General features: G+C 36.1%; 1 protein-coding gene across 5 annotated transcripts in view; it reads left to right on the forward strand.

Annotated features, from left to right (window-relative positions):
- UTRN (utrophin) overlaps window positions 1-13,444 on the forward strand; it is a 370,439-nt gene that overhangs the window by 339,974 nt on the left and 17,021 nt on the right. For 4 of the 5 annotated variants that reach the window (XM_065835372.2, XM_065835371.2, XM_065835374.2 and 1 more), the window contains 4 exons: window positions 3,349-3,485; window positions 5,151-5,189; window positions 5,426-5,491; window positions 8,682-8,747. In XM_065835372.2, coding sequence (XP_065691444.2) covers window positions 3,349-3,485; window positions 5,151-5,189; window positions 5,426-5,491; window positions 8,682-8,747 — 308 coding nt within the window. The remainder of the gene's footprint in view (window positions 1-3,348; window positions 3,486-5,150; window positions 5,190-5,425; window positions 5,492-8,681; window positions 8,748-13,444) is intronic. The other variant, XM_065835373.2, reaches the window with a different exon arrangement.

Raw genomic sequence — 13,444 nt, forward strand, 5'->3', positions numbered from 1 at the left:
GAACAGGGAGAATGCATCTACTCTGGCTTTTCAAACAAATTCAAAGTCTGGTGATGTTAAAATGTTACTTTTGTGGCCTGTGTTGCAAGGGAGAGTACAAATACATGTACTCATCAAACTGCCTTGATAAAATCTAGCTTCTCTCTCTTACTGTTGATGTATATTAATGCATTAATATCAAGAATACTAGAAATAATTAGAAAGAAAAATGCTTCACTGGTTAATAAATCTGTCATTTAGAACTGGAGCTTAGTCGCAAATGGTGGGAAGACCACTTATTTGTCTTCAGGTAAGCAGTTCAGTCAGGATTTGAAGGGATTTCTCGGAAGCTCACTTACTTCAACTTCAATTTAAAATAATTTGGAGAATGGCTTAAGGAATCAGTTTTTAAAATTGAATTTGCAAGGAGATGACTCTCTGTTTTAATGAGTTTCACAATATTCGCATCAGGTGAGAATTGTTTCATAATTTCAGAATAGGGCTGTTTATACCAGATAGTTATGTGTAGTCATTGAATCCTAATCTGTAATGTCATTTAGCATTCATTGTAGCTTGTAATTTAGTTTTCTTGGTGCTAGAAATGCAAAAGTTCATGATAATGGCTTTAGTTATGTCTTTTTTCTTTCCTTCAGGATTTAGAGATGGGTGGGGTAAGGAACTGAAAACATTACTATCTCTAAGTAGTAGACATGCAAAGGTATTGTAGCTGGTTTATTGAAAAGTACTAGTGCCAGTTTTTCAGTTGTTACAGATTTTCTTCTTAAGACATTCTGCTACAGATTTTTTTTAGTTATTTAGGTATGCCAACCATGGCTCTTAGTCATTCCTTCCTGAACTTTGTCTTGTTCTAAGAACTGAGATTTTTAAATTGAGTTTGAAATTGTGGTCTTTTGTCTGAAATTTTCAGTGAAGGAAAGGATTTTTTTTTTTCTTTGTTTTTGAAGTAGTTCTGTAACTATGGTATGTTTGTCCTATTAACTTGTGTGGAAATAGTCAAGATGTCATGATGTAAGAAAGTGTACAAGCTAACTCTTGGGTTTAATTTAGATTCTGCACAAAAGTGTATGGCTATTCTTTTTCAAAAGTAAAACCTTACAGTATATCTCTTTTGGCATAATTTTGGACTGGATTGTGTACTGTGGTTATATGCAAAAAACAGACAAAATATGTTGAAGAGCTGCATCTTAGTTGTGCGTAAATTAAAATAGTTCTTCCAAATCTGCTCAGATTTCACAGGTTAGTATTGCTGTCTTCAGTCAGTACACAGTCGTGTTAGTCTTTTCAATGAACTAGGTCAGGCTGTCATACCAAATAAAACATATGCCAGAGGAAAAGTCCGACAGTTCAGTAAACATTTATTTCTGCAACATGTAGGAGCTAAAACTTTTTCATTCCTTGGCCTTGGGATGGAGTTCCATCTGCCGGAGTTACTGTTGGGTGAGAGCAAGCAGCTCTTTGGTCTGCCTCACATTCTTGATTTGAATGATTCAATGATTGGAGAGGTTGTCTTCCCTGAATTTACCTGTATTAAAATTCAGGGGTTCAAATACCTCTTAATCCCAAATTTGTGTTTTTACTTGTTAAAGCCAGATGTGAGGAACTGTTACCTACATCACGTTGATTATCTACAATTTTTATTGCTCATCTCATCTCATCTGTATTACAGAGTTTGTATATATTATATATACATTAAAGTAAACAGGTGAATAGAGAAGTCTTTGTATGTTTTGACAATAGAGAATAAAATCAGCGAACAGTTTCCCTGACCTGCCTCTAGGCCTCTTTGTAGTATGTAATGGAAAAAATTTAGAATATCAAAGTGCCTTTCACTCTGTTTTCCCTATAGATATCCATCTGCTTCATCATCCTGTTCTGTTAACAGGTTTCTCCCAAATCAGAGAGTACAGAAATACAACGTGCAGTTTGTTACAGGGTTTGGGCTGGAAATTTGTACCAGCCATTGCACATCTTCAGCTAATGCAGGAGGTGAATGGTCACTTTACTGCAGCTGCAAGAGGAAATGCTTAATAGTAACTGCTACAGGTGATGGGAACTGTTCTGTTTAAGTGCTCAGTACAGTCTGTAAGCACTCATACTTTAAAGACATACCATATACTACTGTTTCTTCCTGCAAATTTCTTTATTGCCATTTTCACCTCATATTTTATGCCTGCATTTTTTGCTTATATCCCTGGTTTTGTAGCAGAAGTTAACAGAATAGCATTACCACAGCAGTGCTGCCATTCCTGTTGTGACTATTTCCAGTTAAATTGATTTTTAAAAGCAGTTGCATCAATTTTAATTGTGTTCTAAAGAATACAATTAATTGCATGTAGGGGCGAGGGATGGGGCTAAGTACTTGTCTGTTTTGGAAGAGGTTGCATCAGTGGGGACTGGTAAAAAAGTCACTGGATGGATGTGGGAGTTGCTGATTGTAACTTGTAAATTTTGACTTGCAGAATCTTACGGCTAATTTTTGTACTAGTCTTATGCTGCGATAGTAAGGAGGTGACTGAATCAGTCTATGAATTTGTTATCAGACCTGCCTCTGACTGTGCCTTTGAACAGTGCCTGTACAATGGCTGTCACTTCATCGGTGGGGTTTTTTTGACTCTGGAATTATACAGATAGTGGCAGAAACCTGTAGGAAGAGATTTGGTAACTTGAGAAAATGCTGATGAAAAACATGGCCATTGCAGCAGAGAATGATTTAGCATGTACTACTCCCATCTCATCATAAATTTTTCCAGTTTAGTTATAGAGTGGGAGGCAGTGAGTGTTTTGTTTTTCTTTCTGAAGACAGAAGCCTGTGTTAGTTTTTTTTTCTTTTTTCTTTTTTTTTTTTTTTCAATTAAACAAAGCCATTACTGCTAGCTATATCTTTTTCAGCCGAGCCATTACAAGGTTTATCTCTCTGTGAGGTGAGTCACTAGTTTCATGTATATGAGCATACTGTCAATATTGCTGTGAATGGCAAAGAATATCCCCTTATTTCTGGCAAACTGATCTGCCTTTTTTTCTGAAAAACTACATTTTTGTGTTTTGTAAGACTGGTTAAAGTACTTAGCTTAAGACATGAACTGTTTCAGTTTTTCTCCAATTTATAAAGTAACTGATTAATCCAATGCATTTATTGCTGGGAATTTGAAGCCTCACTGATTTTTCCAATAGAAGAGAATTTGTAGATGCGTTACCGTTATTATTGTACCGTATTTCAGGACACTAAAAAGGCAATTTAACATCATCAACATTTTGAAGTTCTTCCTTGTATCCTTTTTCAGGACAGTCACAGCACTATTATCTAAATGTTATTGAGCAATGTTCACTTTAATTTCTTTTAATTTTTAGACAACATCTGGGGAAGATGTACGGGACTTCACAAAGGTGCTGAAGAATAAGTTCCGGTCAAAGAAGTATTTTGCAAAGCATCCTCGACTTGGCTACTTACCTGTGCAAACAGTGTTGGAGGGTGACAACCTGGAAACGTAAGCTTGGTTATAGAGTAACTGCTCCTGGGGTCACTGGCCTATTCAAAAAAAAAAAAAAAAAAAAATCAAAAAAAAAACCCACTTGAGAAATAATCAACAGGAATTGTAGAGCCTTGTGCTGTCTTATTTTCCATGACATGTTTTGCATTATTTGCAGGTCTTGCCCTATTTTGAGAAAGTAACATATTTTATACTTTGATTTTTATAAGGATTCTATGATAAAGCCTTTGACTTTAGCAGGTAATGTTGGAAGGTGCTGAATGGCTGTTTTAAAGAGAATATTTTTCTGGCTTTGGAGAGACTGGGCTTTTGGAACTGCATTGCTTGTTTGGTTATGTCAAAGTCCCTGGAGTTAGAAATCTCTGAGCTAATTAGGTTCCTACAGGCTTCAGAAAAGCAGGTGGCCTGATAAAAGAGAGCACTCTTCATGTCTCCACACTATTACTTATGGTGCTGACAGAAATACTCCACTTCATTTACTTACTTTGTAGTTGTCAGCAAAGGACACTCTTAAAAGAGCAAAATTAAGACATGTTGACAGGGCGCTAGAAATTGTTTCATGGACTGACTCCCCTTGGCACCCTGGAGCCTGCGGCACCACCGTGTCCTGTCAGCCCAGCACTGCGTCGCCAGTGACAGCAAACGTGGAGCTGCAGCAAACATGCTCTGCTTGCGTGCAGCAGCCCAGTGCCATGTCCATGATCTCTTCTCATGACCGGAGGACTGTGAATTTTATTTGTAATAAGCAAACAAAACCCATGCATTAGCGGTTTAAGAAACAGGAGGAAGTAATCTGAAAACTGGCATTATTGATGGCCTGGCTTCTAAGGAAGCAACGCACATTCAAATGTTAAAAAGTTACTTGCCATGGGAGTCTTCAGCTGATCTGTATTTGAAAACAAAAAAATAAGTCATCAACACAGGAAATAAAAGTTGATTTGATGTGATGGAAGTTTGTCAATAGTGCCAGAAATTGAAACAGCAAAACTGTAATCACAGTTCAGGAAAAAAGTCTCTTGGTCCAGTCATGTGGGAGACATACAGATAAACTGCCAGCATCATGCTGAGGAAACTGTTGGTATTGGTTCTCTCCCCTGCAGGACATAAAACTCAATAACATGTTCCTTTAAATAAATTAATCATAATTATTATAATAAATAGTTTTTCAAGAGTCAGAATATAATACAATATGTATTTACCTCTGGTTATTTTTACACAGTAGGAAAATAAGCGCTGATAACTTTGACTTATAGTGGTGTTTTTGTTGTCAGTGGTGTTTTTCCCCCCCTATTTTTTCTGTAAATAATTTTCTTGTTAGTTTAAAAGGAAAGCTCAAGTACTTGAGCAGAATTTAAATGAACTGATTCCATTTTACGAACTGCAGTTCAATCAATAACACTGATTTGGTATTTATTTAAAAATTGATTTTTATTTAACAAAATGAAGTATGTAAGTCAGTCCTGTCTCTCCGTGATACACGGCATTATCTGTTGCTGTCTCTTCTCTACATCAGCTGTTGCTGATTCAAATAATCTAGATGAGTTAATGATTCAAATCTTTTGTTTTTCTCCAGCTTTCTCTTGCTTAAATTGTACAAAAGTTTTTTGTTTGATGGTTTCTTTCTTTCTCTCTATTTTTTTTTTTTTTATGTCTTCCTTGCAGTCCTATCACTCTCATCAGTATGTGGCCAGAGCAATATGAGTGAGTATGAAGAACCCTTTTGTATGGAAAGTTTAGTGTGCTGGTTGTTTTCTTTTAGCTCAGTTGCTGCTAATCTGATGTGCATGAGCTACAGGGCATGCCTGACCCAAAGCAATAACCCCCTCAGCAATATTGTGAATTTATTTATTTGTCATCAGTCTAACTTGCTTTAAAAATAACATTGTCTTTATCATTAATTGCTTTAGACACCACTCATTTTTTTTTTTTTTAACTAGTCCTTCCCAGTCTCCACAACTGTTTCATGACGACACGCACTCCAGGATAGAGCAGTATGCTACTAGGTAAGAGATGCTCACCACTACACTGCATTTTGTGATTGATTCCTGCAGATTTTAATATACTCTACTGGATGGACATAAATTACTGAAAAATATATAATTCTCCATACTCAGAAACAATCAAATGTTTTTAAATCTTCAGATTCCGAATACAATCATATTAAATGTAAAGTAGATGCATTAAATCTGCCGTCTGTCATGCAGCATGGAAAATGTTGCAGAACTACTGCGTGTTATTTCTCAAATGTGCTGTTTTCTTTTTGTTTCTTCATATTTAACCTTTGGAAATAAACTGAGCTTGTTGGATACATCATCGTTCCCTGTAGGATTTTAGACATAGGTTTTTATTTTCTTCTATGATAGGTTGGCACTATCCATTACCATTGACTTTTACTAGCAGAGCATATATTAATTACCAATTTTTTTTATATTCTGGCTCTTATGGGGTCATCTAGGACTTTCATGATAAAATGTCTTTTCTGCCAAGTCCATCTCAGTGCTTCTGTGTTTTGTTGAACTCTCTTCTCTATGTTCAGAGCTGGTGATGGTTAAGCACTAACCAGAGCTACCCTCTCAAAAACAAGTAACACCACCCAACTTTTAAGCAACAAAGAAATTGATCCATATTACCATGTGAACTGACTTGCTTTCAGTGGTTGTTTTGTTGTTTCTGATCTCCACAACTAATAAACAGTTTTACCCTTTCAGCTTTTTGAATAAAAATTCAGAGTGTGTGTTTAAGATAATGGAATTCTTACTTATAGGCACTGTAAGAAAGCTTCAAAACAGTTTGTGAAATACCTAGAATACTCAACAGCAGGGGAAAAATGGGACAGAAACTACCCTGCAGGGCTACCTACTGTCAGCTTCCACATTTTTCTTTTTTTTTTTTTTCCAACAATGAATATTTTCTTCCTTCATAAGTAGGATAGTACAATATCAAAGGCAAAGTTGTAGTGCTTTTCAATAATGTAGGACAGGTAATTAATTTAAATAGCCTGACATTCGTTTGAATCTGTAACTTAGGCCACACTGTAAACAATTAAAAGCCATGGACAGGACTACAAACTAGGCAAGAGCAAAGGAATTAGGCTTCTCTAAAACGATATGAAAATTTTCTGTCTCCATGTCCTTTTTTCAGATAGTGGTGCCAGAATGCTGTGGCTTTCTGTGCCCAGATGAAGCACAAACTCTGGATCACCATTAAATATCAAGGGAAATCTCAGGTGCAATACCTGTTTTCCCTCTTCTCCCCCTCAGCTCTTACCAGTTCTGCTCTGGATTAGACTTGCTGAAAGCTGACCATTGTCTCAGGACACAAAGCTAAATCTGTACCTACTCTATGCAGAAGCAAAACTACAAACTTAAAAAATACTAAATACTATATAAGTTAACTATCTAAAGCCATTCAAGATGGTTTTTTCCCCTGTAATAATAAAATCTGAAAGATGAAAACATAACTACATCTGTATCTTTCATATAATATTTATTGTGTGCTTTCTAGTTGGATATTTTATTATACATATTTCACATATAAACTAGTAATTTTTTTCTGTTGTCTTGATCTTTTCAGATAGGTTTCTTTCAAGAGATATTACCAGGGCTTCCTTAATAAGATTTTGCCTAACAGAAAGCCTTTATTGTCACTGACTGAAGCACATTCCACTTTCAGTTTTCTGTTAACAAAGTCCCCACCCGCAACCATGTCCTGTTGTGCTTTGTCACCTCCGAGTTGCTTTTAATTTCCTTTCTCAGCTTTCAGTTTGTGTCCTGCCTTGAAGGCTCTTAGCAATGCTAAGAGTCCCTTCCCTGTCTCACTCTCTGCTTCATGATCAGGGCTGTCTCCTGGCTCCAAATGCTGTTCCAAGCAAATCCTCACTAAGTGATGGAGATTGAAAACATGTTGACAATGGTAGAATTTGTTTGTGAAACAGGATATCTCTCACTCACTTGCTAAGAGGTTCAGGGCAGGCTCTCCTCTGAAAAATACAGGGTTTGTACTATTTCCCTATGTGACAAGGGGGCTATGAACATTAATTTTGAAAATTATGTTTCATCAGACTTAAAGATGCTGAGCCAAGCAGCATTATAAAGGCAACTTACAAGCATCTAACACACTCTTGTTACTCACCATGATCTAGATGTTTGAGATGCCTCAGAGCAGAGATGATCTGAACATCTCCAGTCACTTAAGAGCTTGTCCTTCCCTTCAGAGAAGGCATTGGAGTGCAACATCCCATCCCAGATATGGTGGGGTGAGACAATTAAGACAACTTTGTCCTGTGTGTGCTTTCTTTTATCCTCCTTCAACCATGAGGAATATTAACAAATGTAAAGATGGGCAAGCTTATACCATGCTGAAAGACGACACTGGAGCTCTCTCTCATTTCTTTAGGGCCTTGCACACTTCTTTTAAAAATAAGTTTGAAGATGTCTGTAATAACGTATAACACACTTGCAAAAATATATGTGAAATTTAGATAATTTCATAGTAAAGAAAATGTCAGTATTGGTCCAGTCCAGTGTATGTTCACAGCACTGAGTTTTAATAGTTTTTTATGTGTGTGTCTTACATAGATCAGGTATATCTTTCCTAGAAAACTGAATAGACCGAAAGTTTCTGCTGTGATTTTAGAACAGTATGGCCTTACATGTACAGTATAATAATCCAGTCCTTTTAGATTAATTCCTTCCAAACGAGAACTGTAGGCCATGACTTTCTGTAATTACACTGTTATTTTTGTGTGGTTTTCCAGGACTTGTCTGTCCACAGTGCTATGTTATTTGCCAAGCGTAATTTTAGATGTTGCGCATGCCATATGTAAAAAAGTATGTATCCGCTATTGTTAGTCCTGCTTTATAAAATTCAAAAAGAAAAGCATCTGCAAAAACATCTCTTTAACTAATTTTACCATGAGAGTTGTGGTGGTGCTAATGATAATTATACTAGAGAGAGAAAATATACTTGTTCTTCATTGCTTGGCAAGTAGAATTAGTTAATCATAGCACAAGTTCCTCATAAAAGTCCGCTGGATTATATGTTTTTGTCACAAAATCTGGGAGTTTGGTCCTATTCATGCATACCAAAACTGCCACATTTGAGCTGTTTCAAAGTAGAATTGATCTTCGCAGTGCCTCTGTTTAAATTGTGCAGGACTCTCTCTGAAAATCATGATCTTGCCCTGTCTTTCAGGCTTGCACAGATGGAGAGAACCAATGGCTCCTTCCTCACAGACAGCAGCTCCACTACAGGAAGTGTGTAAGTAACTCAGACTCATTAAGGCTGCCAGGAACTTTGGTCATAGATTCATGGTATAATCTTCACAAATTGTAACATGGGACTTAGTCCCAGTGAAAGTAGCTAATAAGTATGACTCTAAGGATGCCTGCATAAATTTCATTATTCCAAGAACCAGCTGTAGAAATTGGTGATGTTCTTTTGATGTTGTAAGGTAACTCTACATTTGTCAGCAATTCTGCTTCAAAAGGAAGGATATTTCATGTGACTGGACATATTTTTTTGTAACCTCATCTAGGTGTTCCTGCTCCGGCAGGGGGATTGGACTAGATGATCTTTTGAGGTCCCTTCCGATCCCTAACATTCTGTGATTCTGTGACTAAAAAAAAGTCACAGCTCTATAAGTTCTAGTTTATATTACTTTTCTGCTTTTATCATAGTACAAAAGAAAATAAATCCTTCTGTGTAAAAGTTGACGATAGAGTGGGTCAATAGCTTCTGCTACCTCCCAGGACTATTTTATCATTTTGAGGAAAAAAATGTTAATCATCTATATAGGAGGTTGTATAGAGCCAGAATAGCGTAGATGCTACTTGCTTAGATTTCAGTTTGCCAGATGCTGATCCGTCTGTTTGTACTTGGGGATATAAACACAGTCTCAAATTAAATTTATCAATGCCATTTTCTTTTCTGAGTGGTGGGTCACTTTTATTGTCAAAACCTTCATTAAAAAGTGTTGATGAACCTGAAAAGCACAGAAGTCCTTGAATTCCTGATGAATTACTTTTTTTTTTTTTTCAATGTAAAAATACATGAATGTTTTAATCTCACTATATCATCAGTTCCATTAATTAAATCAGTGTAGTGGGACTGCCTCTTTTATTATTAATGTCATCAGCTTTTCTAAAGAGGAGCCAGAAATGGTTCTTGTTCAGCTTTAGTTAGAATGTGCTATTGCTCTCCGTAGTACTTTCACTTACTGTTTCAAGGTCTAATCATGAAATTATTCTACATATGAATGTACTAACATTTTGAGATTTAAAATATTTTGCATCAGAGTGATCACCTTTAAGTATTTCCTCTTTCCTGCTTAATTAATTCTATTTATATAACTAATAACACTCTTTCATCTGTAAGACACATACATTCACCAATGACAGAAAAAAAAGTCATACTGTCATTTGGAAATCGGAAAACTTGAAAACTGCTAAATGCTAATACACTTGATCAAGTTGTTTATTTTGCAATTAATTAGTCTATTCATATGCAAGAACAAACAACCATCCATCCCATGTACACCATGGGGTGTACATGCTTAATTTTTACTGGCAAATTAGCTGTTGATTTTTAATGCCATTTCCCTGTTCCCCTATAAAAATTAGTTTTAAGAAAAAGAATGAACATTGTGAACTTGTGTATCAACGTGTGAGAGGGATCTCTGAATTTGGGTCTCAGTCCTGTTAGCAAAAGGGGACTATTACAGAAACAAAACATGCAGAGATTTAGAGGCCCGGGAAGACAAGTAAATAACTTTAGTACTGAATGGCAACTTCTGGGGTTTGTTTGTTCTGTTTTGGGGTTGTTTTTTCAGATAATAATGTATGCTTTCATCAAGATAAATACTAAAGCACTCATAAAATTCTGAAGAACTGTAGTTTAAAGTCCATAATTACAGCTGGAACATTGGGATTACAGTTCAGCTGTATTCTTCTCGCTTAAATGCAGTTTGACCTTAAAATGAGCATGGTGTAATCATTCCTTATGAGATGACTTTGAAGGAGCAATTTGAAATTTGGATGACCGTTTTCTCAGCTTCAATGCCCCTGCTGTAAACCCATCCGAGTAAAATTTTGTTTTCTTATGGTATTCTTTTGAACTTTCAGAAGATCATCACTGGTTTGGAAATCAAATTCCTGGTTTCTTGTAATTGTAGTCCTGTGATCTTATTTTTATCAGTCCTCAAGAGTCCTGCAGTTTACTGTGATTCTAGAAGAGGGGCATAGTTGCACTTAATATTGGAAATTTTGGTCTTATCAGGTTAACATGTTAATCAACAATACTTTTAGCACTCTTCATGCTCCCAAGACTATGTTTAAGGAGTCTTCTACATTTTAATAACAATAACAGAACTTCTGCCATTGGTTAAACATCATGGGGGTGGGTTTTTTTGCAGGAATGTTCTGCAATGTCCCATTTGGTTAAGAAAACATTCTTCAAAGAAATTTCTTGGTTTTAAAACTAACCTGCTGTCCTGAATGTCATTGTGACTTCTTCTGTCTCCCTAACTAAGGTTTTCTAATCGTCCCCCCCTCTAAAGCTATGTGAATTCCTTTAAAAAAATGCATTCTCCTCAGCTGGAAAAATATTTGTAGATTAAGAAAAGCTCGCAGTCTCTAGTGTAGTATGTTCAGCTTCTTAACAAACATCGTAATACTCTCATGCATGAATTTTCTGATATACATACATTGAATAAAAATGTTTTCCCTTCTTGTCATCTTCTCCATACATTAGGGAGTTCTAAATGTTTAGGCTAGACTGTTGTGATTAATTTTCTTTGGCTCTAATTCATGTGAAAACATCTATACCTTAAAAGTAGACTGGCATTTTCACAAGACAAGGTGAGCATAAGGAAAAAAATGAAGACTTTGCAATAAAGAATGATAAATAGTGTCCCTGACAGAAAGTTATGCCTCACAATTTGATAAATCATGGTATTGTAGAATAAAAATGCAAAACAAAACAAAAATTTAGAAAAATAGGACAAGAATATAACCCTCGTATTCCTGTAGTGTACAAACTATCCTATTTAGCCCATACTGAAATAAATTGCATTGGACATAGTATAAGTATTTTTTTGTAAAATGTGAATGTTTAATAGCTGTTTTCTAAGTTATGCCTTTACTACCAGTTATCTTTGTGTCTGCAGCACTGTTGATGACACTTCATACTCAGCTGAAGGCAGAGTTGGTACATATAGGAAATTTTGTGTTTAAGGAGCTGTGCGCTCAGAGGTAGGAACAAGCAGTGAAAGCCAGTGGTACATTTAGCTGGCATTGCCACTCATGTTGTAAGTCGAGGTGGACTCCTGATGTGTAGTATCTGAGTACTCTGATATGATATAAGTAGTTAAAAGGCATCTTGTCACAATGAGAAATTATTTTCACCTGGTGATAAAATTAGGAGATGAACAAAAAAACTGAAAGATAAAGAGTGTTTTGGGGTACCTTCTTGAACCTTATTGTAATATTTCTCGTAGCATCAGTAAGTCAAGCTGCACTTAGTTTTGACTAGAATGTGTGGTGCTTGGTATGAGGGCCACGGGAAAACATGAAAATGATTGATGAAGGGGGATGACAAATATCCACCTCTTTACTATCTGAAGCTTAATTTAGCAATCAGTTTTCTTAATCAGATAAAATAACGTATTGATGAAAAGTGACTGTCAGGAAACCTGAATTTTTATTTCCACGGCTTAGTTTTGATGTAAGGGAAGTCATATGCAGTGTTATTTGCCTCTTGCTTCCTCCATGCATAATGCATGTTTTGGAACAGACCTCTTGAAAATTTGTATCCACAGAGAGAATAGGATATTTCAAAGGCCATTTTCCCTGGGTTTCCTTGTTGGGATGTTCTTTTCCTTTGAGGAGTACTGATTTCAAGTCTGACCTCCTGGAATGTCATTTTTACCTCTTTCCACTAAAGTGAAATGCTGAGAAGGAACTGGAGTCTGCTGTTGAACGGCTTTGTGTACTTCTAGACTTCTCTCAAAGTGTGCAGAGTCTTCAGGAGAATAACCACCAAGAAAGGATGAAGAGTTTATTTTGAGGTTGTGGTTTTATTTTGGTTGGTGATTGCCATCTCCAACCAATTCAGCAGAAGAGAGTCCTGGATTCTCACAAAGTGTTTATGCGGCACAGAGCGTGTGTGCACTCCCTCATGTTGTAGGTCATTGTGAAGCCCTGTCCTGGGATTCTTGTGCTGCTAAGGAATCTGTCTGAACTACAGCCATGAGGTTTGTTGGTGCAGGTTCAAGGTTCTGGTTTTTTTTTTTTCAACTAGTAATCTTGCAAGATAGACCAGAGGTGGAATATATAGTAAACATATCATTCTTCAGAAGACTTCTTTTTATCAGGCATGTTGAAAAAGCCTGCTGTCAGTTGAAGGGTGTGATGCCTAAAATAGACCAGTCAAAATTCAGTCTGCCCTGCACAGTTTCTGAGGCTCTGAATCAGTGGGAGAGGAGGGAAATAGAATTTTTCTCTGACCTGAATAACTCTGAGTCCAAAATACAAAGTTATTTGTATTTAGCTGTGTTGATTTCACCTACTGGATCACAATACAGTCAAAAGTATTGAAGCATTTACTGTATAAACTTGTTTATAAGTTTATACAGTTTATAAATTTCATTAAAAACTGGGGTTACACCTAATGTGAAATCTTGACAGGATCTCAGATTTAATAAATATAAGTAAATATAATAAACCCAGTTTTACAGAGCCCTATTACCAAAAAAAAAAAAAAACCACAAAACAAAAAACCACAATAAAACAACAAAAAAACCCCACTAACAACAAAATTTCATCATCTTAAAAATGTAGGTGACAACTTTATGATGACTAATTAAAATAACCAAACTAAAGTACTTGGTCAAGTGAACCTTTACTGGGAACATAACACCTTTGCACAAAAGAATTCTGTATGTGTTGTTACACTCTATC

The sequence above is a fragment of the Patagioenas fasciata genome, chromosome 3, assembly GCF_037038585.1.
Source record: "Patagioenas fasciata isolate bPatFas1 chromosome 3, bPatFas1.hap1, whole genome shotgun sequence".
NCBI classification, from domain to species: Eukaryota; Metazoa; Chordata; class Aves; order Columbiformes; family Columbidae; genus Patagioenas; species Patagioenas fasciata.